Source organism: Prunus persica, chromosome G5 (genome assembly GCF_000346465.2).
Source record: "Prunus persica cultivar Lovell chromosome G5, Prunus_persica_NCBIv2, whole genome shotgun sequence".
Taxonomy (NCBI): Eukaryota; Viridiplantae; Streptophyta; class Magnoliopsida; order Rosales; family Rosaceae; genus Prunus; species Prunus persica.
The window spans coordinates 12,464,816-12,491,464 of NC_034013.1; the positions used below are offsets into that span (position 1 = coordinate 12,464,816).

Sequence of the window (26,649 nt, forward strand, 5' to 3'; positions counted from 1 at the left end):
TGTTAGAATACAAATAGAGAAGGGTGTAGAACTCGTTCGCAAGTGCAACAAGCAAGCTAGATGCAAAAAGTACAAATATACCAACAAACTTTTTGAATTGAATCAATATTTTCAAGGACTTTTAGATATCCTGATGATGCGGCAAGCACGGAAGGTGAGGAAGTGCCATGAAACAGAGACGGTGATCAAGCGAATTGAAGAGAGTGGTGTGGTACAAAACCAAACTCAAATTGAATGTACCAAATTGGATCAAGATTTTCAAAGAGTGTTAAATATACTGAGGGCGTGGCTAGCAAGGAATGTGAGGAAGCAGTTTGGGGATGTGAGGGAAGGCTTGGTTTCATTGATCAAGCGAATTGAAGAGAGAGTGGTGTGCTAAAAAACCAAAATCAGAAGACAGAAGAAGAGAGAGAGAGAGAGCAAGTGAAAATAATTACTGTAAACAAATATTTTATTTGATCTTTTGCTTTAGTTTTCAGGCTTTTAAATCACATATACATGTAATTCTGCATTAGCAAACTATTAAGTCTCAAATTCAATTTAGTTTGGGCGGTTTAGGCCGAAGCCGAATCCAATTTTTTTTATACATTTTTTCAACTTTATTAGTCTAATTACAACGAAAAAATTCCATAACCTCCTACATACTGTTTATTTTCCAACACATCAAACCATTTCAGAGTTGTAACATGCCATCAAATTTCAAAATCCATTAACTAACATAGTTACAGCCAAAGAGAGTGAAAGTGGCAATTTTTATCGAGTTATTAATTACAAATCTCTCTAGGTAGCCAATAAGAGGAGTACACATGTACAATAAAACAAAATAAATAAGTATATGCATAGTGGAAGTTTAACACCGTTAGATGTCTGTTAAGTGGTGTGAGGATATGACCAATCCAGACAGCGGAGACCAGCTGACTAACTCTGATGATTTCTGTGATCGGAGCTTCTTCGAGGGAAAGAAAGTCCAACAAGAAACCGGGGAGGCTGGATGGGGTCTCTTGACCCACAAGATTCATGTTAGCTTCAAGAGCTAATCAAGGCCTCTGGATTTGAGCGAAACTGGTCTGAAGAAGCCAACTGATCCCCAATAAGGTAGAGCAGGATTTTACATTGAAACATGTGCAAAGTTCTTTGAGTAAGTTTAGATTGAAACATATAAAAAAACCGCTGAGTTATTGTTTTTGTTGTGGCCATGGCACTGGCTTTGGTTGGAGGGGCTGCCATAGGAGCACTCTTTGGAGCGCTGTATGATGTCGTTAAGGAATCGATGGGCAGGACTGTTTTGCAGTATAAACCCCTCCTTGGAGATCTTAAATTCACTCTAGAATCTCTACGGCCGCGCATCGTCCAACAGATAGGAGATCATAATGTGGAGTTAGGCCTCCCGAACGACGATATCGAGAGCCTACAAAGACAAATGGAGGAGGGCATAGTGCTTGTTAGGAAGCTGTCAAATATTGGTATGTGGAATTGTTATGCATGGGGCAGCTGCTGCAACTGCACAAAGCCTAGTTACAGCGACCAACTTGTTGACTTGGATAGGTCTCTTAGAATACTGTTAGAGATATTGAAGCTGCAGGAAGCAAGGGATGTGAAGGAGGTCTTGCTTTTGGCTAGGAAGATCCATGACAAACAAGATGAATTGGAAAGAAGAATGTCAGATTTGCTGAAAGTCCAGCAGGAAGCAGGGGATGTGGGAGGGTCTTCAGGAAGCAACACAGGCACGACGATACAGCAAGGAAACGAAGGGAATGGAGGGCATCAAGTGGCGCCATTAGGCGGAGTAGGAGGGGCTGCTACTCTAGGAGCAGTGTTTGGAGTGTTGTTTGATACCGTTGCGCGAGTGAAGGACAAGACTATGATGCTTAAACGCCCTCTCGAAGATGTCAAATCCACGCTAGACTCGTTAAAACCACTAATAGAAGAAATAGCAGCGTATAACAAGGTATTGAATCTCCCAAAGGAGGAATTAGAAAAGGTTAGCTTTCAAATGGAAGAGGGTGTGGAGCTACTTCACAAGTGCTCCAAGGTTCGTCAGTGGACTAGCTGCAAAAGGTATGAATATGCAAACAAACTTCTTGGATTGGACGAATCACTTCAACGATTGTTAAATATATTGAGAGTGCAATTAGCAAGGGATGTGAGGGAGAGCTTGGTTTCCGTAAGTAAAATAGAGAAGGTGATTGATCAAATTGAAGAGAGTGGTACGGTACAATTACAGAATCATCCAACTGAAATTGAAGATTCATGTGATGTACTTGAACACCCACAGCCTGAAGTTGGATTGAGTGTGCAGGGAACAAGGGATGTGAATGAGACATTGGATTCGGCAGCAAAAATAGAGGTCGGTGTGAAGCGAATCGAAGGTAGTGGAGATGTACAAGGTCAAACTGACATGGGAATAGGTGAACCTAAGTTGCCTACACTTGAAGCTCCGGATGCTGAAAATGAGGTGACTGAATATGTACCTTCAATGGTTACAATTGGCTTGGATGTGCTCTTGAGGGAGTTGAAGAGGGAGCTTCTTAAGGATGAGGTGTCAGCGCTTGTGCTAACCGGGCCTCGGGGATGCGGCAAAACCAAATTGGCAAACAAAATTTGTCAAGATAAGGAAGTTACAGATATATTCAAGAACAATATCTTCTTTGTTCGTGTTTCGAAAAGGCCCAACTTGAGAGTTATTGTACGAAAGCTATATCAACAGATTAAACACAAGGGTTCTCAGATACCTGAGTTGCAAGAGGACACAATTGCACTAAAGTGGCTGCAAGTATTTCTTAAGGAAACAGGACAGCACCCTTCACTGTTGGTCCTGGATGATGTTTGGCCTGGATCAGAACCCATTCTTGACAAGTTTGATAATTTCAAAACATCAAATTACAAGATTCTAGTGACATCAAGATCTGAATTTCCGACATTTGGTTCTCCATATTATTTGCAATCAATTTATGATGAAGGCACCATGACTCTTTCTCATCATTCCCGCGCATACTCCTTTGAATCGTTGGACGATGAAGACTTGGTATCTGTTTCTCCCGCACCTTCCTTCACAGCAATGGATGACGATCCAACTGCTTACTTTCGTGATTTCTCCACATCCTACCTGGAAGACAAAATCTCTCATGTTTCAGAAGATGCTTACCCTATGGCTCATTTTCATGATTCCTCTGCATCCACCGCAAGAGATAGAAGCTCTTATGTTTCAAGGGATGTTGGGACAAAGGTGATTTCCTAGTTTGCAATGCACAACATCTAGCTAAGATTTATTATACCTCATGTGTTCTTACTTCTAAAATTTCTACTTTTCGTATGTGTAGTTGTGTTCTTACTCTTAAGTCTTAACAATATGGCTCAGGTGCTTTTCCAACTTTAACATGCTCTCTTTCTTTCAATTTAGTTTCCTCTTGGCAATCCTGTCAAGTCTACACAGACATATATGCAGCAGAAGTTGGAACTGAAGGTGAGTGCTGATGACAAAACAATGAAGAAAGTCATGAAAGCTGTCTGTGCCATAAAGGGTATAATTCTAACTTTTCTGGCTCAGTTTTGTTTGAGGAGCTTCAATATTCAAAGCATTCCAAATAAGTTTCTTTTTGTATTTTCCATTCATTTTTCTGTTTATTTGGATGAACAGGGGTTAGTTCGACCAGTTGGGATGCGAAGAACCAAAAGCTAACAGTGGTAGGACAGTTGGATCCAGCGCTAATAGCGACTAAGTTGAGGAAGATAGTTTCTAAAACAGAGGTGATATCAGTTGGCCCAGCCGAGGAAGAAATAAAAGAAGATAAGAAAGAGAGAAATCTTACTATGAAAGAGAAAATGGAAGACAACAAAGAAGAAAATAAAGAGAAAATTTTTACTAGGAAAGAGAGAAGGTGATAAAGGATACTATAATCTTGTTTGTACCATTGGGTACAGCCTGCAGCATTTTGCGTGAATTAATTTCGGATCAAGGACTCGGCATCTTCGTACTGATGAAAGGAACTAAACGAGCAAGCATCCAATGGTGCTTCTGCTTCATATGCCAAGAATGTTAGAGTTTTATGATCAGATACGTACGGTTTTGATCGATGCTGTAAAGGTTCAGAAAGGTAGGTAGGGTTCCAGTCCTGATTGTATGGTTCATGAAGTAGCTCAGCAATGAACTCTGCTATCTCGTATAAATAGAAAACTTTTAGTTTGCCAAGCATTTGTTCCTTGTCTGAGTTGTCTCTTGTGGACAAATTCCAAAGAAAGGGTACACAGCAAAACAGAAAATAGTTAACTGGTGTACTTCCTGCTAGGGTGTTTTTAATTTCCTTTTGTTCTATAATATTCATTTGATTCTTGTCATTTTTTAACTTTTGTAAATCCATTTGCTTTTAGGTTTATATCTGCTGTGATTATATGTTGGTTTGTTAGCGGTAGTCAGTTCACGACAAATTTCACTTCTTTTTCCCTCCTCTTAAAGCAGAATCTCTTTTTAACCTCGAGTTCTTGATAGTGGAACTTTGACACTTTGCAAGTGAAGACGAAGGATCTGCTTTATAGATTTTTTGTTTATGTAGTGTTCGTGGTGATTTCCTTTCACCCGGGAACACCTAACTAGCAACAGATTTCTCCTATCCAGCACAAATTTGTAATTCTTCATCAGCAAATTCTTGTTCTTATTTCCCTTCATTCTACATTCAATCATCAACTTCTGTTGAAGTGTAAAACCCATTGGCATCCATCGAAACACGAAGGTTCTATATGCAATGAGTGGAACAGAAAATTGTATGCAAAATTTCAAATTTTATTCCATAAGCTAAACTGAGAGTTATTCACAATTTATTAACAAAATCAATCATCCCCAATACAATATTCACACGAGGAACACGAAATGAATGCACAACAAGGAACAATAATTGATATTTTCAATTGATGAGATTTCTTGAACAAGATGAATAGAAGCATGAACACCCCATACACTTACATTTGACATGCAGACAGATGAACTAAAAGCCTCCACACATACTACCAGTTTTCCTTGACGATTTTTGATTTCTCAAGTATGAATTTCCCTTCCTTGTACTTCTGCGTTTCCTCATAGGCTCGTTCGTACTTCCAACCAAGCACCTCACGACAGTCACAGCAGGAGACATCAGCAACAGTGTGCAGACCAGTCATGAGTTGTCTGTTTTCTTTCGGCCCAACTGTAATGTTCATTGCGTGTGAAAACAGAAAGGCTCGACCATTTCTACCCTATGATTTAGGAAAAGAAATAGTCGAATCAAGTAATGTTCTTGCAATCCTCTCATCATAGTCACATCCAGAACAAGACTATCTAATATACACATTAACCAAATCAATACAATGCAGAACATAAAAACCCTCAACCAAACAGAAAACAACTACTTGCCTCCTTCCCTTGGCTAATCAAGTTTGAATGAGTCTTCATTTCAACTTACACGAAGGCTAAACTTTTATTCCTCATTTCATCCAAAATCTAGTGACAAGTAAACGTCTATTCATTTCATTTTAAAGAACAGATTCTCATTAGCATATCAAAGCAGGTCTCTTTCTTAATGACAGAAAATCAAAAGAAGCACAACAGCTTAATCAAAGAAAAGCAAAGTTCTTCACCTGAAAGGCTTTAGAAATGACATCATCATGAAGGGCAACATGGTTTCTGCAATTACAGCAACTATACAACCTCGGCCCAACAAATTCCGCCATCAGAAATCGAGATTACGATGCGCAAAGCACAGACCCCTGAGCCACTATACAAAATTCAAGATCCTCTGCTACAGGGCATCCAAACATTTGCAGATACAGCAGCAATCAGCATCACTTTTTAGTACAATCAAAATTGAAAATCTAAAAGAAGCATATGTAAATACAAAAATTCAAGAGCAACAAGAAGCTCACCTTTTCCTCACCAGATATTGGTCCACTATAAAATTGGCTATCAACTAGTCTTGGACGCAATTCCTGTTGACAAAACAGGGCAGTGATTACGTAAAGGATCAAACAGCTGAAACCAATGATAAAAAGCAGTAACGGTGATCAATCAAAGCCATCAATGAGGCCCAAAAAGAAGTAAATGGCAATTGGTAAAGAAAGAATTGCTGTAAGAAAAGTAAAAGGCTAACAAAGAAACCCACTTCAAAAATCACACAAGATCAGGGACAACATATAGCTAAAACCCAGTAATTAACAATGAATCTGGCTAAAGGAGAAAAACCCAATATTTGAAAATTTTAAAAAAAAATCGAAACTTTTTCTTTAATTATGAAATGGGTAGTGGAATGATCATCTGCAAAGGCCCGTAAATGCCAGAAATGTTGAAGATATGAGAATTACATGCATAGATTAAAATTAAGGGTTTAATATTTGTACCTGGCCAGTGTGCCATGGTGGGTTTATATAGATGCCTGTGGAAGAGAGAGAGGGAGAGGGGGAGTTTTAGGGTTCTCTGAGACAAACTGTGAGCTTATAGTAATTGAGAGAGGTGTCGGAGTTCGGTGAGTTCTAAACTTACTGATTAGGAAGATGACAAGTTGCCTTGAAGCTGTCCTGAGAAAATGACATCACTTTGGCGCTAAATTACAAAGTTACCATTTATATGTTTATTTGATAACTGAGTGAAGCGGTTGTGCCAAAAATATGGAACACTCTAGTACTCTGGGCAGTCTAGTGTGGCAGTCGGCAAATCTATTATGGATTGCCTTGGCGATTCCTAACTATTAAAAAAATGTGAGTTTTATATTAACAAAACGGTTAAAAATACGTGGATGATTAACGTTAACAAAATTCATGAAATTGTTAGCTTGGTGTGAAAGTCATTAATCTATTGTGAATTCTATTAGGGGCAGTTGTATGTATGAGCGTAAGTGTAAGGTTTAAAATTTTCATGTATAAACAGTCAAAAATTACTCACACACAATTGATTTTATAACAACTTAATTCATAATTTGCTTTATGATCCTTAAATCTTAGCGCAAATCTTTCAGTTACATAAAAACTTGTGTAATCTTGATTTTTTTTTTTTTTTGAGTATAAGTGATAGTCTAAACTTACATACACAATTAAGATATCATGAGGGTTCGAACCTAAGATCTATAGTATGCATGTCAATGCCATTTTCTACTGCTCTATCGTCTAGACTCCGTTGGAAGATTGATAGTTTTTTTAGGATTTTTGCTCACCACTTTAACCTAAACATAACTATGATAATATAAATGAAAATAAAAAGTTAATCATAATTATGCTTATAGACACGTGTCAAATATTAAAAACTATGATAAATATACATCTTGAATTAAAATTGTGGGTAAAAATATTTCGATAGTTTTAATAAGAAAGAAAAATGTCAAACATTATTTGGTGGGTGAGTGGGGTAGGTTGTTAGGTCCGTAGTGCTATAGTATTGGTTTCAATCTGCTAATGGAAACAAGAGAAATGATTTAGATGGGGTTATATAAAGACGACCACAATATCATTTGATCATTTCATGTGTATAAAAAGCCTCAAGGATCATGTGATAATATCATATTCCACGAGGCTTTTTATTTTTTATTTTCCATTATTTATAGATGTTAGATAAAATTAAAAAAAAGAATAATGGAATAACAGCTGTTCGATTAGATATGTACTATTAAAGTGCATTTTAATTATCTAATTTTATTTTCTATCCATATTTGATCACGCAAGTCCTTTAACTTAAACCCTAATCTTTCTTAACAAAATGTGCAAGAAATGAGAAGAATTATTCACATGATTGTGTCTGCCTGGGACCCCTTATAAAATTAAAGGGAGTGTCTCATGAACATTATTTGCTTCTCAATTTAGGAAGCCGGGTTGGTATGTTGATGATGACATCTATAGCTCTTGGGACCCCTTAAGTTAAAGGCTGGGTCTCTTGCATATTATCATTTGCTTATCACTTTAGGAAGCAGCTTGGCATGATATTCGACGGCATTATATGGGAGATTATAAAATCCGTGCAAGTTACAACCTTCCACCAATAATGCCAAAACATCATCTTCGGCAATCTTGGCAATTGATTTAAGGACGGAATCAGGAAATTTTCGACGGATAGGTTAGCTAAATTTTTGGCTAAAACAAAAGTATGCATTAAATCATATAAATCATGCAATTCATAGCTACAGTGACTAATTTCTAGTAAGAATTAACATAAAACATATACATATTAGATGCAATAAAAAAAATAAATTATGAACATGAATATATGTTTAACAACATAATTAAAAGTGTACTTATAGAAGTTGTGCCCTAGGATCCTTGAGAGAATTGAAATATTTTGTTATTGTCATCTGAATCCATGTTGTTGCTAATCAACCTATCTATCAAATGATATCTTTGGGACTTTTTTGTTTCATCTTATTCGTAAAAGGGTGAATTTCATTTAGACAAATTTTTCTCTTATGGAGTCAAATCAATGAAAATATTAAAATTGGAGAGTCAGAGATAAAAAATTTATCCACGAGACTTTCATAACAAAGAATACAAAAAACATCATGTATTTTTTTGGGACTGCTGCTAAGGCTAAGTTTCACACGTATAATTTTTATTTTGATAGAGTTTATTATAATCAAGGATACTACATTATGTGAGACCAATTAGGATATTATGATATTTATTTCTTCATGTGGGACTTCAAACTTGCATACTTCTTTACGTAAGAAACAGCCAAGAAGCCACAAGATGATAATCTCAGCTAATGAAAAATATATGTTTAATATTTTCTTTTTCAAAAAACTACCTAGACTATAGTCTAGTGTAGCCCACTAGGTAGTTCCACCCGTGAATTGGTTGTATCAAATTTCATTCAAAATAGCTCCAAAATTGCAGAGCTGTCTGTCACAAACTTGTGGTATATGATGGGAGAAGTAACCTAACTATAGTGACATCCCGATGCATTTAAGTTATGTCAATTGACAACAATTAATATATGCTTGACTTGAGATATCCTCGTTATGACCATGTAAAAAAGTTTTTACCATAAGTATTCAAAATATTTTCCTCCGGCTAGTAGTGAGTTTACGTGGGTGCATGTGTATCTTCCACACATATGCACTGCTCTATGAGATTCAAGAATAATTTGAATCTAGACCAGAAAAGTGCACTTTAGAACATAGATTTTCCCAAACCTTCCACTTTTTTTTTTTTTTTCAATTCGTTTTCCAATTGGGCATGTAGTTATACTCGCAATTGTAAAATCAGTTGGCCTTGGAAGGGTAGGTATGTTTTTTTTTTTTGATCGAAGGAAGGGTAGGTATTATTCTGCACTGCACCCTATTATTTTGGTCACCAACTACCAAACAAACTATCCATGGTCAATGGACCCCTCAAAATTCTTCCTATTTTCCGCCATATTTTTTGTCGTTCAGTACATGAGTGCAATAGATTCAAAAAAGAGAGGATATTTTAGGCAGTGGAAGAAACATATATCAAGCTTAATTGTAGTAATGTTGAGCAGATCGGTGATTAGTATTGGATTGAATTGAATAGGATCAACTAATATTCTCAACTTTGTATATGTATTAGCAGTCCTGATCTCTTGAACCACAGGAGTCCAAGAGATTATGGTCACTCACCGTTGGATATTAATTTAATGGTTCAAAAAAGTTTCTTAAAAGGAGTTCAAGATTGAGTGATCCGTTGAATTTACATCCAACGGTGAGTGACCACAAATTTCTTGGACTCCTGTGGTCCAAGAGATCGGGACTGTATGTATTAGATGTATATAGAAGAAAAAAAGACAGAGACAAAATAGCACCACGTGGGTGAGCAGCTGCAACAACTCAGAATAACCTGCTAGCTAATTAGCTAACTAATTATTTTTTTCTTGTAATTATCTAAATTAGCTATGATATAAATTTATTATACCCTAAAATTTGTTATGACCCAAGAAAATACTTATCTACCTCCTTAGATTCTCCTTCCTCAACATTCAATTTTAATCCGCCACCACCACCACCTCAAAAACAAAACGTATATACATGTTAGAAACTATTGACACACAGAATGACAGAAAGCACAGAATCCATGGAAGAATCCACTCATGAAATCACAAGCCCTCTCAGTAAGCAAGCCCTCCCCATCAATCAATAAATCCCCTTTTTCTCTTTCTAATTTTGTTTTCTGGCTCTGCAGTTTCTAAGGACAAGAAAGATGAAGACTTCTATGGCCAGCCCTCATCTTCTCAACCAAAACTTAAAAACCCAGAAGAAGAAGAAGAAAACTCACCAGTGGAACAGGTTGCTCTGACTGTACCAACCACAGACGATCCCTCCCTCCCAGTCCTAACATTTCGAATGTGGGTTCTGGGTACCCTCTCCTGCATCCTCCTCTCCTTCCTCAACCAGTTCTTCTGGTACAGAAAAGAGCCTCTTTCGATCACCGCCATCTCTGCCCAGATTGCTGTGGTGCCTCTGGGGCAGCTCATGGCTTCCAAAATCACAACCCATGCCTTCTTCAAAGGCTCCCGCTGGGAGTTCACCCTCAACCCTGGACCCTTCAATGTCAAAGAACATGTCCTCATCACCATCTTTGCCAACTCCGGAGCTGGAACTGTCTACGCCATTCATATTGTTACTGTGGTTAAAGTTTTTTACAAGAAGCACATCACCTTCTTTGTGTCCCTGCTTGTTATCTTAACAACTCAGGTTAATATTTTTATTTAAGTAATTTGTTAACTTCTTCCAGATATATTATATTGGTTTTGTAGACTTTAATTGAAGATGAATATTTTGAAATTTTGTTGATTAGGGTTCATGATGGGGTTTGAAATTGAATTGAATGGTAGGTGTTGGGGTTTGGTTGGGCTGGGATTTTCAGGAGGTACTTGGTTGAGCCAGCTGCTATGTGGTGGCCAGCGAACCTTGTCCAAGTTTCATTGTTCAGGTAATACCTTCATCTTTTTCTTTTAATTTTTACTTACTATATATATAAATAATATGTATGTTAATAGATTATAGTGTGTTTAATTTTGTCATATCTTTTTTTTTTTAATTTACTATGAATATTCCATTGATTCCGGTGTGTTTGGATGGCCATGGAATGGAGTTGATTGGCCTTTGACTGGTTGGTATCTTGATTGGGGGATGAGAATTTAGAAAGGATAGGTAGGTGTTTGCATTCAAGTAGTGTCCTTCAGTCTTTCATTTCATGCATGCCACGAAATAATGAAGCGACAGAGCTAGTAATTTTCTCTGTGTAATTTTATCTACATTTATTCACGTTTTTCGTGTCAAATATAACATATTTTGTATATATATATGAATGATTTTGTGGAAAGATGCTACAGTCAGTCGTCCATCTATTACAAATCATCATTTGCAATTATAGCGCATCTTTACTCTCAGTCTACATTTTTTCATGTAGAATACTTACATGTGATTTTTATTTATCCAAAAAGATAATACATTTTTACGTATTTTGTAAATTAAAAAATCATTTTCAATCATTATATAATGGGTTTGGTTGTAAAACTAAAACACAAGTTCTAACTAACTAGTTCTTGGACTTGAGCTAAGGTAATATGAAAGACCCTAACAACTCCTAAAATTTGAGATCCCAACCACAAATATACATTTGTTTATATCCGACGGTATTGCTCGAATCTCATTTATTTATTGAGTAAAACACTAACATGTCACACGCCACGTTATTTAGTGACTAAAATGTGAGAAAATTTCATTACCACAGGGCCCTCCATGAGAAAGAAGCAAGGCCAAAGGGAGGAGTGACGAGAACACAGTTCTTCCTCATCGCCTTCATTTGCAGCTTTGCTTACTATGTCTTCCCTGGCTACCTCTTTGAAATGCTAACTTCCCTCTCTTGGATATGTTGGATTTTCCCCAAAAGTGTCCTGGCCCAACAGCTTGGCTCAGGTCTTTATGGGCTTGGAATTGGAACCGTTGGGATTGACTGGTCAACCATCTCCTCCTACCTTGGAAGCCCACTTGCAAGCCCATGGTTTGCCACAGCCAATGTTGCTGCTGGTTTTTTCCTTGTCATGTACATATTGACTCCGTTTTGCTATTGGTTTAATGTCTACAAAGCCAAAACCTTCCCAATTTTTTCAAGCACAATGTTCAAATCAGATGGTGAAGAATACAACATAACAGCTATCATTGACTCCAATTTCCACCTTGATTCCGCCGCGTACAATCGAGAAGGTCCGCTTTACCTCAGTATAATTTTTGCAATAACTTACGGCGTTGGCTTTGCTGCACTCACTGCTACAATTGTACATGTTGCTTTGTTTCATGGAAGGTAACAATTTAACAATACACTATGTTCAAGTTTAGAGAAAATCTTCGTTAGAACTAGTTGTATACAACTCTATATTGATTTTTATGAATCACATTATGATAAAAATTGACACATAATTGTATACAATCAATGATAAAGAAGATTTTCTCTTAAATTTTTCACATTTGAGTCAATTGGTTTAGGCAGTGTTTAGAATCTCATTCTTTGGCCATATGGGTGTATTTGTAGGGAAATATGGGAGCAAAGCAAAGCAAGTTTCAAAGAGAAGCAAATGGACATACACACAAGACTTATGCAGAGGTATAAGCAAGTGCCTGAGTGGTGGTTTGTGGTCATACTTTTGGTCAACATTGCAGTCACTATTTTTACCTGCCAATACTACAATGACCAGCTTCAGTTGCCTTGGTGGGGTGTTTTACTAGCTTGTGCTATTGCCATTTTCTTCACCCTCCCAATTGGGATCATCACAGCCATCACAAATCAGGTACCCATTTTCTGGTACTTTCCCTTAGCAGCCAATGTTGTTGGACATTTTAGTCTTTTAACTAATCTGTTGCTTCATTAATCAGTTCATCTTTCTAATGACAGACACCAGGCTTAAACATCATCACTGAGTATATAATTGGGTATATATACCCAGGTTACCCAGTTGCCAATATGTGCTTCAAGGTGTATGGCTACATAAGTATGACACAAGCCATCACATTTTTGCAAGACTTCAAGCTTGGTCACTACATGAAAATCCCTCCTAGAACCATGTTCATGGCTCAGGTCACTTCCTATTTTTTTAGTGCCGCTATTTGTACTGCATTCACAAATCACATAATGTGGTCAATAAATATCGTAAAAATAGTATAATTGTATTTCTCTTCTTAATAATTTCCTTCCAATCCCAATATCCTTAACAATAAAATTCACCTGTCAGGTTGTGGGTACCCTTATAGCTGCAATTGTCTACTTGGGCACTGCTTGGTGGCTGATGGAAACCATCCCAGACATATGTGAGGACACATCATCAGTGTGGACTTGCCCAGGAGACACAGTGTTCTATGATGCCTCAGTCATATGGGGCTTGATTGGCCCTAGAAGAATATTTGGTAACAAGGGCACATATGAGGCAATCAATTGGTTCTTCTTGGGTGGGGCAGTTGCCCCCCTTGTTGTATGGGCAGCTGCTAAGGCCTTCCCAAAACAAGAGTGGATCAGGCTCATCAACATGCCAGTCCTAATTGGTGCCACAGGGAATATGCCACCTGCAACTGCAGTCAACTACACTTCTTGGATCATTTTGGGTTTTCTGTCTGGTTTTGTTGTGTATAGGTATAGGCCAGATTGGTGGAGGAGGCACAATTATGTGCTCTCTGGGGCACTTGATGCTGGCCTTGCCTTCATGGGGGTGCTTCTGTATTTTAGCTTGGGGTTGGAGGACATTAGCCTTAACTGGTGGGGAAATGACCTTGATGGGTGCCCCTTGGCTACTTGCCCTACGGCTAAAGGTGTGATTGTTGAAGGCTGCCCTGTTTACACTTGAAGAAATTGTATGTAGTTTTTTCTTTTTTTTCGTTCTTAAAGAATTGCAATAGTTGGATAGAAAATAGGATGATTTCTTTCCAGTCAACTGTTGGTTTCTTGGTTTGTAATGGGGAAAGCAACGGATTTCATTTGTAATTTGTGCATGGGCAGTACTCACGCTTGAATTTGGTCCAACAAAATGTTGGAGAAGTTTCACAAAAACAAAACAAAAAAAGTTGGAGAATCCTACGAGATTGAAAGATGCTACAGAAATCATACTGGTGTGATATAGTAAGTTATCTTTTGGTATTTATAATTATCTTTGTGCGTATATGTATCGTTAGAGACTCCTTTAATGATCGTTTATCTCTAATTTTAATGTTCGTACCATCAAATAAATTGTGCATGTTAAACAAAATTTACTATATAAATCATCTTATTTGATGGTTAGAAAAAAAATGAATGAGTCTCCTAATTAGAGGTTTGCAAGTAACACGATCAACCAAAGAGATGCTAATTGATTTTCTAAAAAAATTATGTACCTTCATACATCAAGTAGGGATGAAATGACTTCAGAAGAAGTAAATCAAAAACTAGTTGGTGAAATGACTTATAACCAACGTCGCAAAAGAAATCTATTCTCTAAATATTTTTTTGATACATATCTAATTTTTTATATATAAATATTATGGTATTAAACTATAACAACTATAACATTTAAACAAAATCCAAACTTAATCAACCATACCATTTTATCAACCAAAAAAAAAAAAAAATCAACCATAACATATTGGCATGAGGAAATTCCCAAATATATATCTAAAATATTTTGAAAAATCATCTAAAAACAAAAAATAAAATAAAGAGGGGAATTGTTTGCCTATTCCCTCCTGTTCCTATCCTATGCATATATGTTGGTTTGACTGCGAACATTACAAAATCCCTCGCTATTCGTAGAAAGAGGGAGAGAGAGAGAGGGAAATTGTTTTGCTTGAACGGCTTCAGCTTCAACTTCAGTCGATTTTGTCCACAAAAAAAAAACTTCAGTCGATTTCAGTCACTTACACAGAGAAGAAGCACAAGAAACCCATAGCAATGGAAACCCAATCAGACGGCGAAGCCTCATCCATAGCCACCATCAGAAACAGGAGCCAACAGCTCGAAGCTCGAATGGAGTCTCAGCGCACCACCCAGCTAGAACTCCTCTCTTATCTCCAAACCCAAGTCGTCCCCGCCATTGTTCCCACCATTGATCTCTCTCTCAAGGTCCTCTCGGCCTTCAATGGCCGACCTTTCACTCCCACACCTTCTCTCCCGGACCCTAAACCCAACCCCAACAAACTAATTGAACCAATCGAACCCACTCGCCCTTTAACCCCAGAACCCCAACGCAGTCGCCTCCCTTCTCCTGAACCCAAACCCACAAACCCAATTACCGAAATTCCGAAGCTTTCTCCGAATCGGGCGAATCCGGAGCCGACTGACCTACCCGAACCCGAGAACTTCAGCCCCATGGATGAGATGGGAAACCCATTGTCTGTGGTTCGGGCTATGGTTGCGGTTTGCTTGCTTGAAAGGGTGCCCTTTTCGCGGGTTGACTCGTCGGCGATTTTGAGAAAACTTGAGGGCGACCAGAATGCGACTTCGGAGGAGAAGGCGGCGCTGCGAGAGCTCGGAGGAGAGTCCGGGGCGATATTGGCGGTGGAGATGGCGTTGAGGTCAATGGCGGAAGAGAACGGTGGCGTTGAGTTGGAGGAGTTTGTGGTGAGTGGCAAGTCGAGAGTTATGGTTTTGGGGATTGACCGGACTCGGCTGATGAAGGAATTGCCTGAAAGCAAGCAGTTTCAGAGTCAAGATTCGAATTTGGTAGATGGGAATGGGAATTTGAATCAGAATCAGAGTCAGCAGCAAGTGGTGACTAATGGGGTTGATGGTAATGGTGGAGTGTTTGGAATGGGAGGGCCTGGTTCAAGGCCAATGCAGGACATGTGGATGGGACCTAATGATACCCATATGGCCGGTTTGCCGCCTATGTTTCCTGGGAGTGGACCGCCAGGTTCATTGATGGGTCCAAGGGGTGCTCCTAGTCCTAGAGTAATGGGCATGATGGGAATGTCTAGAGGGATGAGTGGTGTTCCTCCAATGCATAGAGCTGGTAGTTTGGGGCCAAATGCAACAATGGATAGCCCCAATTCGATGTCTCATAAGCCTAGGAGTGAAGAGGAGGAAATGAAGGATCTTGAGGCATTGTTGAATAAGAAGACTTTTAAGGAGTTACAAAAATCAAAAACTGGTGAGGAGCTTTTGGACCTGATTCACCGGCCAACTGCCAAGGAGACTGCTGTGGCTGCCAAGGTTTGTCAGATGTCAATACTTTTAATTGTATTGTTCTTAATAGACTCATTTAACTGGTTCTTTGCATAACCTGTAAAGCTTTTTTTTTTTTGGCGTCAATAACCTGGAAAGCTGGTATATGTAAAAAATATTTCCTGTCTGCTATTTAAGCTATAAATAGGCTTAAGATCACAAATGGTCATGTGTTTTACTCTATATGTCGAAGGTTTATAGATAATTTCTTCGGCTTTAGTTTTGTTAATAATACCCTTGTGGTCTACTCCGTTACCAATTTTTAGTAAATCTCTACTTTCCATGAATGTGTGTTATTAACAAAATTGGAGATTTGAGTAAACTTGGTAACCAGCGTAGACCACATGACTTACCTTCCACTCAACTTGTCTCCAAAGAGACTCGCAACATGTACTGTAAACCACATGGATCCTTTGTGAGGAGTGAAATGGGTGGAAAATGACCATAATGCTCCTGCACCTGATGTGCATGTGGATGACCAGTTACAAAAATTGACGGAATTAAGAGATGTAACTAAAACTGGTAACAGATGTAGACCACAAGAGTTAGTATTAACAATACTAAACAACATGACTTGTCATATAGAGTATGTGTGACAGTAATGCCACAACCACATGGTCTTACTAATCAAGCCCTGAAATTGTAACACGTGGTGGCGACAGGTTTATTACTAAATACACACATGCTAAAACACGGGTGGATTGGTAACACTGCGTAACACTGAAAAATTACTTGGAACCGCAAGGACCATTTATGCTTTTAGACTTTATAAGTATTGATGTGATATTTTCAAATTTTGTGTTATCTTCTCTGCTTATTGATTAAGAGCACCAAAGCAATGATTTTGGGTTCTGTAATCAATGAGTAGGAGGCTTGTGGTGAACATTTTATTTTGCTTACAGTTTGTTCTTTATGTTATAACTGGGACTCAATTATTCGATGGACTCATTGCTTGGGCATAAGAAATGCTAAAACTGGGGTTGGCTGCATCAGCAGGAAAGTCTTAAGTCAATTGATGTCTTTTTTTGTTTCAGTTCAAGACTAAAGGTGGTTCACAATTGAAGGAATACTGCACATCCCTAACAAAAGAGGACTGCCGGCGCCAGTCTAATTCCTTACTTGCATGTGAGAAGGTCGGTAAGAAATATAGTCTATTGACTGTTCTTACGAGTGCAAAACATGCCTTTGATCATGACTTCTTAAGTCTTGAAATTAATAGTGATCAGAATGCTGCCTCTTGCTTATTATTTTGTTCGATGTTGTACAATTTCAATTCATAGCATGCGTCTAGTTTAAGTTCTATGTTTTGCACTGGGGTCTTTTAACTACCTAATAATGTGCTGAAACGATCTTGCTACAAAGTGTAACCAAAATGATTGAGCTCTGATTTAATGTTGCCTTGTAGCATCCAACTTTAGAGGATTGCATCATTGGATTTAGTTTTGCCTGTTTCCGAAATTGAAATTTATGTGCACACTGGCTATTTCAGTTCTATTAACTATAATTTGTGAACTTATTCAAAGTTGTTTTGAGATGTTCTACATTTCCTTTTGCTGATTGTATTTCTAGTTTTTATTCTAAAATCACTGCAAATAACTTTAATCTTAGTACTTAGACCTATTGTGCTTTTTACACATTGTATTTTATTTTCTCCTTTCAGGTTCATTTTAGGCGAATAATTGCTCCACATACCGATGTCAATTTAGGAGACTGCTCTTTTCTGGATACTTGTCGTCACATGAAGGTAAAGTTTACCTTCTTTACTTGAGTGATGAATTAATTATATGTTAGTGACTATTTTTCATAAAGTAACACATTGTTGTCTCCATTGTTAGACATGCAAGTATGTACACTATGAGCTTGATCCAACACCAGATGTGTCTCACATGATGATGGGGGCTCCAGCTCTCAATCCCCATAAACCATTGAAGCCTCAGCGTGCTGAATATTGTTCTGAGGTTGAACTTGGTCAACCACAATGGATTAACTGTGATATCCGCAACTTTAGAATGGACATTCTAGGGCAATTTGGAGTAATAATGGCAGATCCACCGTGGGACATTCATATGGAATTGCCCTATGGGACAATGGCTGATGATGAAATGCGCAATCTTAATGTTCCCGCATTGCAGACAGATGGTCTGATTTTCCTTTGGGTCACTGGGCGTGCAATGGAGCTTGGGCGTGAATGGTATGTGTATACTTTGACCATCTGTCAACTGCTGCATCAAATGTATAAGTTGACCATAGATGCTTAAATTGGATCTGCTTATTATTTGGCTTTCACTCACAGAAATATCACTATTCTTCTTGCAGTTTGGAACTTTGGGGATACAAGCGTATCGAGGAGCTAATTTGGGTAAAGACTAATCAACTTCAACGAATAATTAGAACAGGGCGGACTGGCCACTGGCTTAATCATAGCAAGGAGCATTGCCTTGTTGGAATAAAAGGGGAACCATTAGTAAATAGAAATATTGATACTGATGTCATTGTTGCCGAGGTTAGAGAGACAAGCCGTAAGCCAGATGAGGTTAGTGGAATATGCTTCTTATAATTGTGCAGTGAAATATCTATGCAAAATATAGTTCTTTATAATGAGCTTACAGGATGAACTATATTATAATTGTACTCTTTCCCTTACAATTTAAGAGGTGGTGATCTAGAAGTTATTGCCTTCTACCACATAATGTTATAATAATTATTGTCTCTGTTGTATTTGTATTTGTTTAGTTTTGTTAAAATTTGGCTAAATATACATGCATTCCTGCAGATGTACCCTTTGCTGGAGAGGATAAGTCCAAGGACTAGAAAGCTGGAACTGTTTGCTCGCATGCACAATACTCATGCAGGGTATGCTTTCTTGACTAACGGCTGTAATTGTTAAATGAAATTCCTTCTTTATTGTTGATCAACAATATCAACAATGTTGTATGTTGTGATTTTTGGCATAAATTGATAACGAAACCGGTGACAATCTGAATCTAGCATGGTCTTGGGTTTTCCGTAGGTTAAAATTTCTTGGATAGTGCAAGTAAGCAAAGTTCAGTATCATGCAAATGTGGGTAATAACCCTTTCCCATATTTATAAGGCCCATTGTTTTTTCCTTTTTTTCCTTTTTCATTCGGCTTTTATTGTTTTTGGGGGTTTTCTTAGAACCAAAGGTAATTGTGAAGGGTTAAATTGGAAGTGCAACTCTTAAGTAAGAAAAGTTGAGTATCATGCTAATAAGGTAGATAGCCATTTTAACCCTTTCCCGTCCTAAAAAGCCTTTACCATCGTTTATTCTCCACACACAAAAAAAGCCTTTACCATAGTCTATTCTCTCCTGTTGTCTGTGGGTGTGGGGCCTTTACTTGAAAATCAAGCTTTTATGTTTTATTCGGAACTGTTTTGTATCAGGTGGATGTCACTCGGTAATCAACTGAGTGGTGTAAGATTGGTTGATGAAGGCCTGCGAGCACGATTTAAGGCTGCTTATCCGGATGTGGAGGTGCAGCCTGCTTCCCCACCCAGGCCCTCTGCTATGGAGGTAGACTCTAATGCTGCCCAAATGCGAAATCCATTTTCAGTAACAGAACCAAAGTCTACGGCCACACAATTTGCAGAGCCTGCAGTTCCAGATGCACCCTTTGCTGCTTCCGAAGTGAAGCCAACACCAGTTGACATTGACATGGTCGGTTGAGTAAGTATTAGATCCATCACACGTACTCGTCCAAAACAGCGTCCCCTGTCTCGTCCATCCGTACCGAGATGTTGAGATGAAATCCTGCCCAGCCCTCATCAATTTTGTCAAATGTGTTATAACTCTGTCAAATGTGTTCCAACTCTGTCAAATGTGTCTACCTCCATGTACTTTTAAGATGAGAAAAAAGCTCAAGTGCTGTTATGAGGCCTTGATAGGCTGTGTACCATATATAGTAGAGCGTGCAATATTTTACGGTTACTGTGGTTATGAACTTGCTGCTCTTAATCCTTGTGGTGGCAGAGTTACATTCTCTTATTATACAAGCATTTTCTTTCATACTTTTGGTTCATCTCTTCTTTCTTTTTCTTTTTTCATATCTTATTATGATGCTACATTTAATTGGTGACCCACATGGATGAGACATTGTCGTGGGCAACATGTACATCCAGCTGTATGCTTAATAATTGTATAATCTATACAACTACAACTTCTCACCGCCACAATCACCGGGCACTGTTCTGTCAGGATGTCCTTGTACTTTGACATGGAAACCCATGTTATCTTATCTTCTCTTCTTTTGATAGCAAAAAAAGGAATTTTAAAATAAAAAGTAACTTTGTAACTTTCTCTTTTAGGTTAAAATGATCCTTTCACTGCCCCCCGAAACTCAAGGGATTCACCAAAAGAAAGTAAGAAAAGCAATGCTAAATCACATATGAACATGATATGCTTCATTATTCTATTGGATTTCCAAAAAGAATTACAATACCAAAAATTCCATATATTAACCAATATGCCAATGTTTAAAGAACCATGCATGAGAAGAAGAAGAAAAAAGAATCCAATAACAGCCATGTTGAAGCTGTTCACAGATTGCCACTGAGCAGTGAACATACCACAAATCCAATCACAGCCACCATGAGAACTGGGAAACTTTGTGATGGTGCAGAAGAAGGGGGTGCTGGGATTGTGCCAAAAACTGTGGGGTAAGAAGGTGCAGAATCAGGCAATGCACTAGGGCCATAGGAGGGAGAGTAGGCAGAGCCATTGCCAAAAGAAATATGGAGCTTCTGGTTATTCTGGCAACGACCCGGTTCACCGCTGGTGAAGTAAAAGTCCCCCAATGAAGTAAAATTGAACAGAGAGTTGCCATTGTTCATGTACAAGATTGGATCTTTGAGGTTGCAGCTGGTGTAGGCTTGTGCTGTGACTTGAACCACTGAATCTTGGCTTGGTGGGTACAAAAACACTGCATTACACAGGAAAAAAGAAACCAATTTTTTTCTTCAGTGGTTTTGAAATGAGAAAACAGAAAGAATAATATTGAAAGAAAGAAACAGAAAACTCTTACAGAGAGAATCTCCCATCTTGAATTCATGGGTTTTTGACCATTTGGTGTAGACTTGTGGATTTGTTGAAGTGGGTATGCCCCAAGCATCTAGATCTCCAACTTTGTACTGGTAGCAAAGCACTTTGGATTGTATTAGCATAAGGACTTGCAAAACCAGTAAGAGCTGAAACCTTGGACTTCTAAGATTGACCATCTCTAACTCCTCTCTCTCACTTCAAACTTTCTCTTTCTCAAATGTAGGAGTGAGTTGAGAGAATCAGTGGATGGGCAAATCTTATTGGCTCGAGGGTGTCTGCACTACATACGGACAACCTGAAGACAAAATTACCAAATGCCCCCTCGTTTTGAGCGTGATTGGTACATCTTTTTAGATGGTCAAAGACTCAATATCAAACCAGCTGTGTCAAAACCGGTTAAACATCAAAAGAATAATATAAGGATGGTGGAGTTCTCTGTGGGGAATATAAGGATGGTGGAGTTCTCTGTGGGGAATATAAGGATGGTGGAGTTCTCTGTGGGGAATATAAGGATGGTGGAGTTCTCTGTGGGGAGACTTGGTTTGTTCCTGCTAAGTGGTAAACAATACATGGATAGGTACAAGTTACAAGTAACTACAGAGATGGGCTTTGCTGAAAGGGTTGATTTGGAAAACCAATCACATGGCCAATAATTGCACATGCGCAAGTTGCATGTTCATGATTCGTGCATGAATTTAACTTAAACTGGGTAAGTTGAACAACTATGTTAGCATAAGTCGTTTAGTATAGTTCTTAAAAATCCATTAAAGGATGAGCCACTAATGTTGAAGTGCTCATAAGTTGAAAGGTTGAAAAAGAAGAGTGGGGTCGGAGAAATTTTTTTTGGAATATGATTAGGAAGATGAATTGAGTTAGTTATTGGCTAATCATGTGGAGAAACATGAAAGAACATGAAAGCCTGTCTCCTTTTCACATGGTTTGTCGTCCGGAATTCAGTCAGAGGACACTCATGGGTAACAGCTACTCGGGGGTTGTCTAAGGTTATGTTTTATAAAAAGAAAATAAAACATCCATACAATAATTGAACAAAGAATTACACTCTCATTAATTAACTTTTAATTCTATCTTCCGTCTCCGATGACACCGGTGAGCACCCGTGAGCGTGAGTTTTCCCCCCTCCCCTACCCCTACCCACTTTTGGCAAAAACTTGTATCTTCTGCCTCCAATTAGGAAAACGTTAAACATTCTTTTTATGCCTTTGTGCACTTCAGATTTACAAAAAATTCAAGACTACAAATTTCAAATTAGAAATGTATACCAAATTGATATTACACTTCCAAGGTGCTGCCTCTAAGTACGTCCCATAGAAACAAAACAAAAATGAGAAGTTGAAGGGAAAAAAGAACGAGAACAAAATGGCCAAGAGGAAGAAAAAAAAAACACACCATTTATAAGTGACTGAAGCATCCTTACTTTTTCTAACATCAACCATATGACAACCATATGACAAAATATAGCTGATGCAAGAATGGGTCTACAGTGATTGGAAAATACATGAACTACATATAGCAACTAGACTCGTTAGTTAAGTCATTTCTTTGTGTTATAGCCACCAGTTGATTGCCCCTGAAACTCCTTCATGCATGTTTGAAGTTGGCGTCAATCAGAGACAGCAAACAGAAAACCAAGATGCAGCTCGAACGTTCACATTAGAATAGGTGGCTTGTTTCAAACATCAAAAAATTTCCAGGTGTCTTTTCTTTTATTGTTATATTCATCATCAATTAGTCATTTAATGGCTCTGCTTCTGTGTCCCTCTCATGTGTTGTCCATTCTTCTGGTTCTACGATGAAACATAACATATTCATTATTAATCATCACCACAGGAAACCAACAAGAAAAAAGGGTGGAATGTAACTGTGATAGTATAACATACAGTCAAAATATATCAATTAATTAGAAAGACGCAAGGACTACAGCAGAACTTACTTGATTTCGGGCCATCAGCAATCACCATAAGCCGCCTCTGCAATACAGCAGCCACAGAGAGGAAAATCGAGCACATACCAAACATGATGGTGATGGGAAATGCATCAACCTTCGAAAAGGAAACAAACCAAATCATTATTTACAGAAAAATGTACAATCATATTTGTATTTCTATGAGAAAGAAACTATTTGAGGATACCCTCACAGTTTTGTTTTTTGTCAAAAGCATGTACTGGTAGGCAGAGCCTCAAACGATCATGAGTAAATGAAACCTAATCACTCACATTGTACAGCACAACGCACACAAAGATGTTGAGAGGAATGCGGAAAAAGTTCATGATGGTGCTTCTTGCCTCCTCTGGGATGTATTGGGACCTCATTTTCATGATGGATGGCCAGAATATGCCCACACAGGCCTCAAATATGCAGAAGCCAATGAGCTGAGTATACCCTGATAATGACATGCTCCCACCTTTCACATTGGAAGGTGCAATGAATAACTGTACAAATTCATAGACATGTTGATAACCATGGTTTAAAAGCAATTCAAATTCATAAATTTGAAGAAGATTGATATATTAAAATTCTTGACATACAGTTGTCACAATGGGAAGCAGAAGCGAAGCCGCAGAGACTACAAATACAATCTGCATATAGCTCTCGACTTTGGGGGATGAAGCTGCCATCAGCCGAGATGCTAAAGAGCTTCCCAACATTGAGGCTAGCATGAATGTTGCAAAAATGAAACCATGTGGAATCTCCTCATCATTTGGGCTCAAAGCAGGAGTCCAGAGGAACACAAAGGTATACATTGAGCCTTCAAATAGGGACTGTATGGCACCAAGCAAAGCAATCTTCTCATCTGCTCCCCCATGGAAAATAATAGAAGAAGAATTTGTGAGAAATGCAAGAGAATAAGGTTAGAGTCATATGAATGTCAGCCCACCTTTATTTAAATTCTTATATTATCTAATTGGAGAAGTTTTTTTTATGGACTTAACCATTAATGAAAAAAAGATGATGGAAAGAGAATAAGGTCAGGGATTCACCGGAAGCAATGGCTACAGCAGCACCCCTGAACTGGGTGATCAAGTTCTTGTTTTCTGAAGAGTCTCCATAATTTTCACCCCATGATGCCAATATAATTGCCATGCCAATTGCCAAAAAGCATGCAGCAGCATCAAATGGAGCAACTGGGCCAAATCCCAAAGTATCTACCAGAAGATTCCCAAGTAGCCCAGCTACTATGGCAACTAGACCATTGCCAAGAAAAATAGCCTTAGAGAATGTTAATGAAAGCCACTGCTGCTCAAAGCCCCTCTGCAAAAATTAGGGGACACAAACAGTTAAAGAGCAATTGCATATGTGAAATAATATTGAATTCTAAAATCCCTTGCGTGATAAAACATGGAGAAAGCAATTCAACTGAATGGAATTTAATTTATGACACAATAACTAAATTAACAAAAATATGACCTGAGCCCTTTGGACGCAATAATTGACTGGTTCCAATTTCTACCTTCTACGACGTGCAGAAATATAAACAGTAATATGAGTAGGCCTTCCATACCATCAAAAGAAGGATAAATTGATCCACAGCTTTTGTAAGACTAACTATAAATTAGAACCTGTCAAGAAAATGAATTCCAGAACTGCAATTAATTAGCAGACCAATCACTGCACCTTATTGTGTTCTGCAACAAGCCAAGACTCAAAAGCTGAAAAAAGTAGAGATGTGGCAATGCCTCCCAATATGCGTCCCAACAGTAAAACCTTGTAGTCAGGAAAATGTTTGGTGAAGCAGCTTAGAATGTAAGTGATGCAGTACGTAATACACGCCCTCTTCCGACCCCTGAAATTGGTGTATCATTATTGAGAATCAATAATATGATCAAGTTTAAGGAAACACAACAACTAATCAACATGAAACCTTACTGTTTGTCAGCTAGAGATCCCACAACTGTCCCAAACAACATGGATGACCCAAACCCAGCAATAAAAAGCTGTCCAATATCCCCCTTGCTGAACCCATACTGGCTGTAGAGGTAGTACACATATGGACCCTGCAACCAATCCCCGGCTATAGCCACAACCAATTTAATCAGATCCAGAATGATAAAACATTTCAAGGATGATTCATAACGAAAAGCAACAATCTACTTCAATTCCAAGCAGTTTTCAAATAACATAATACTCTTGACCTTAAATATTTATATTACCATCCATAACCAATGCAATCAAGTGTAGCACTACAATCAAAAGACTCAGACACCATAGCAAAGAGCAGTACATCAATTACAGCACTGATACCATCAACCAACGTAAACAGATAAGGGAGAAGCAACAAGAAATCATTAGAAGGGGTTATAATGACTGGAATATAACTAGATCAATAATCTTGAACAAACAACATGCTTGCTCATTACATAAAATTGCCAATCCAAGAAACTGTATATAGTTGAATCTCTAATTTTAGTCCAATTCGATCTGAATATCCAAATCCAAAAGAAGAGCGACATTGCAGTACATACAGCACAGAATAAAGAAAACCCAGATGAGAAATGAGAAAGAAATGACAGATCTAAGCTTACCCATCATGAGAGAGTAGATGAGGAGGTAGTTGTTCTTGAAATCATTGAAAACAGAGGAAGTATGAATGCGATCTTTGTTGTTCTTGCTCAGCTCCAAAGCTGCCACAACCGCAGAGAGAGCCCCAAACAGAAGGAAGTAGAAGAACTCCATTGCTCACTCTCAGCCTCTCACACAAACGAAACAAGCTCGCAGAGAGAGAGAGAGAGAGGAGCAAAAGCAAAGAGAGTGGTAAGGAGTGCTGTTGTGTGAAATGAGCTTAAAAAGGACTGGCTACCAACCCTGAAGTGGACATGGAGCGAAGTTTAGGTGGTGAGAGTGGGATTTGTGAATTGAGAAAAGGCTCTCAAGATTTCCCGGGGATTTCAATTCCCATGAACTCACGCAGACACACAGACTGGTTTTTGGTCCGATGGGGGTGATGGTTTTGTTGACTATGTGTTTGTTTATTTTTCTTTTCTTTTCCTTTCTTTTCTATTCTAATTGGGTAAATTGGAAGCCAAGATACGAAAAGTAAGGTTTTCTGACTTCTCTTTTCCACTATTTTTTTTTCCTGACTCACGCTATAACACTATTCCCAAAAATTCTCACAGGTGACTGATTTTTAGTTTCTTAATGGCCTCACATATCACATTTTAAGTCTCCATCAAGAAACTAAATAAAAGAGTACAACATTGGTTAACGAACTGATGACAAATTTAATCATCAAATGTAATACATATGTCTCAAAACTCAATCAGAAAACTTGTTGCAATCCTCTTATGATAGTGAGTTAGGCAGGGTGCATTCAGTAAATGAATATTTCCACTTCAATTGGTAAATTACCTGCCAAACCTATATGTTCTTCGGGCTTGGTGCATATAATATAAGACAGCTATGAAGACAAAAACATGCATTACACTTTCT

At 38.2% G+C, this 26,649-nt stretch overlaps 6 protein-coding genes across 8 annotated transcripts; 3 read left to right on the top strand and 3 right to left on the bottom strand.

Moving 5' to 3' along the window:
• Positions 857-4,388, top strand: LOC109949174. The gene is made up of 3 exons (XM_020563921.1): positions 857-3,226; positions 3,401-3,521; positions 3,638-4,388. The coding sequence occupies exons 1-3, from the start codon at positions 1,196-1,198 to the stop codon at positions 3,880-3,882; spliced, it is 2,397 nt and encodes a 798-aa protein (XP_020419510.1). The 5' UTR covers positions 857-1,195; the 3' UTR covers positions 3,883-4,388.
• LOC18777065 (protein yippee-like At4g27745) lies at positions 4,763-6,493 on the bottom strand. 2 transcript variants are annotated; one of them, XM_007210479.2, is made up of 4 exons: positions 6,364-6,493; positions 5,893-5,955; positions 5,608-5,765; positions 4,763-5,226 (listed from the first exon to the last, which is right to left on the bottom strand). In XM_007210479.2, exons 3-4 carry the CDS (start codon positions 5,698-5,700, stop codon positions 4,999-5,001), a joined length of 321 nt encoding a protein of 106 aa, XP_007210541.1. In that variant the 5' UTR covers positions 5,701-5,765; positions 5,893-5,955; positions 6,364-6,493; the 3' UTR covers positions 4,763-4,998. The 2 variants fall into 2 exon arrangements, with proteins under 2 accessions (XP_007210541.1, XP_020419511.1); XM_020563922.1 differs by having other exon boundaries at positions 5,608-5,768.
• LOC18777354 (oligopeptide transporter 7) lies at positions 9,775-14,110 on the top strand. 2 transcript variants are annotated; one of them, XM_007210283.2, is made up of 7 exons: positions 9,775-10,072; positions 10,144-10,655; positions 10,796-10,893; positions 11,698-12,267; positions 12,496-12,751; positions 12,856-13,038; positions 13,193-14,110. In XM_007210283.2, exons 1-7 carry the CDS (start codon positions 10,015-10,017, stop codon positions 13,796-13,798), a joined length of 2,283 nt encoding a protein of 760 aa, XP_007210345.1. In that variant the 5' UTR covers positions 9,775-10,014; the 3' UTR covers positions 13,799-14,110. The 2 variants fall into 2 exon arrangements, with proteins under 2 accessions (XP_007210345.1, XP_020420168.1); XM_020564579.1 differs by lacking the exon at positions 9,775-10,072 and having other exon boundaries at positions 10,563-10,655; positions 10,759-10,893; positions 13,193-13,824.
• Positions 14,594-20,174, top strand: LOC18777165 (N6-adenosine-methyltransferase MT-A70-like). Its single transcript, XM_007210235.2, has 8 exons — positions 14,594-14,801; positions 14,832-16,134; positions 17,181-17,279; positions 17,807-17,890; positions 17,982-18,337; positions 18,463-18,679; positions 18,920-18,999; positions 19,550-20,174. Exons 2-8 carry the CDS (start codon positions 14,875-14,877, stop codon positions 19,830-19,832), a joined length of 2,379 nt encoding a protein of 792 aa, XP_007210297.2. The 5' UTR covers positions 14,594-14,801; positions 14,832-14,874; the 3' UTR covers positions 19,833-20,174.
• LOC18777118 (mavicyanin) lies at positions 20,541-21,738 on the bottom strand. The gene is made up of 2 exons (XM_020564580.1): positions 21,187-21,738; positions 20,541-21,084 (listed from the first exon to the last, which is right to left on the bottom strand). Exons 1-2 carry the CDS (start codon positions 21,377-21,379, stop codon positions 20,702-20,704), a joined length of 576 nt encoding a protein of 191 aa, XP_020420169.1. The 5' UTR covers positions 21,380-21,738; the 3' UTR covers positions 20,541-20,701.
• On the bottom strand, positions 22,591-26,399 carry LOC18776404 (molybdate-anion transporter). The gene is made up of 8 exons (XM_007211120.2): positions 25,746-26,399; positions 25,090-25,234; positions 24,838-25,006; positions 24,204-24,474; positions 23,751-24,016; positions 23,439-23,654; positions 23,155-23,263; positions 22,591-23,008 (listed from the first exon to the last, which is right to left on the bottom strand). Exons 1-8 carry the CDS (start codon positions 25,894-25,896, stop codon positions 22,950-22,952), a joined length of 1,386 nt encoding a protein of 461 aa, XP_007211182.1. The 5' UTR covers positions 25,897-26,399; the 3' UTR covers positions 22,591-22,949.

Excerpts from the sequence above, each read along its gene's own strand:
- LOC18776404 (XM_007211120.2), bottom strand. The coding sequence starts at position 25,896 with ATGGAGTTCTTCTACTTCCTTCTGTTTGGGGCTCTCTCTGCGGTTGTG. Across the intron at positions 24,475-24,837 it reads TTGTTGCAGAACACAATAAG|AGGGGCTTTGAGCAGCAGTG; the intron begins GTGCAGTGATTG and ends TAATTTTTGCAG. Across the intron at positions 23,655-23,750 it reads TGCTTCCCATTGTGACAACT|TTATTCATTGCACCTTCCAA; the intron begins GTATGTCAAGAA and ends GAATTTGTACAG.
- LOC109949174 (XM_020563921.1), top strand. The coding sequence starts at position 1,196 with ATGGCACTGGCTTTGGTTGGAGGGGCTGCCATAGGAGCACTCTTTGGA. Across the intron at positions 3,227-3,400 it reads CAAGGGATGTTGGGACAAAG|TTTCCTCTTGGCAATCCTGT; the intron begins GTGATTTCCTAG and ends CTTTCAATTTAG. Across the intron at positions 3,522-3,637 it reads AGCTGTCTGTGCCATAAAGG|GGGTTAGTTCGACCAGTTGG; the intron begins GTATAATTCTAA and ends TTGGATGAACAG.
- LOC18777354 (XM_007210283.2), top strand. The coding sequence starts at position 10,015 with ATGACAGAAAGCACAGAATCCATGGAAGAATCCACTCATGAAATCACA. Across the intron at positions 12,268-12,495 it reads GTTGCTTTGTTTCATGGAAG|GGAAATATGGGAGCAAAGCA; the intron begins GTAACAATTTAA and ends GTGTATTTGTAG. Across the intron at positions 13,039-13,192 it reads GAACCATGTTCATGGCTCAG|GTTGTGGGTACCCTTATAGC; the intron begins GTCACTTCCTAT and ends TTCACCTGTCAG.
- LOC18777065 (XM_007210479.2), bottom strand. The coding sequence starts at position 5,700 with ATGGCGGAATTTGTTGGGCCGAGGTTGTATAGTTGCTGTAATTGCAGA. Across the intron at positions 5,227-5,607 it reads TCATTTCTAAAGCCTTTCAG|GGTAGAAATGGTCGAGCCTT; the intron begins GTGAAGAACTTT and ends CCTAAATCATAG.
- LOC18777165 (XM_007210235.2), top strand. The coding sequence starts at position 14,875 with ATGGAAACCCAATCAGACGGCGAAGCCTCATCCATAGCCACCATCAGA. Across the intron at positions 16,135-17,180 it reads AGACTGCTGTGGCTGCCAAG|TTCAAGACTAAAGGTGGTTC; the intron begins GTTTGTCAGATG and ends TTTTTGTTTCAG. Across the intron at positions 18,338-18,462 it reads ATGGAGCTTGGGCGTGAATG|TTTGGAACTTTGGGGATACA; the intron begins GTATGTGTATAC and ends TTCTTCTTGCAG.
- LOC18777118 (XM_020564580.1), bottom strand. The coding sequence starts at position 21,379 with ATGGTCAATCTTAGAAGTCCAAGGTTTCAGCTCTTACTGGTTTTGCAA. Across the intron at positions 21,085-21,186 it reads CAAGATGGGAGATTCTCTCT|TGTTTTTGTACCCACCAAGC; the intron begins GTAAGAGTTTTC and ends TGTGTAATGCAG.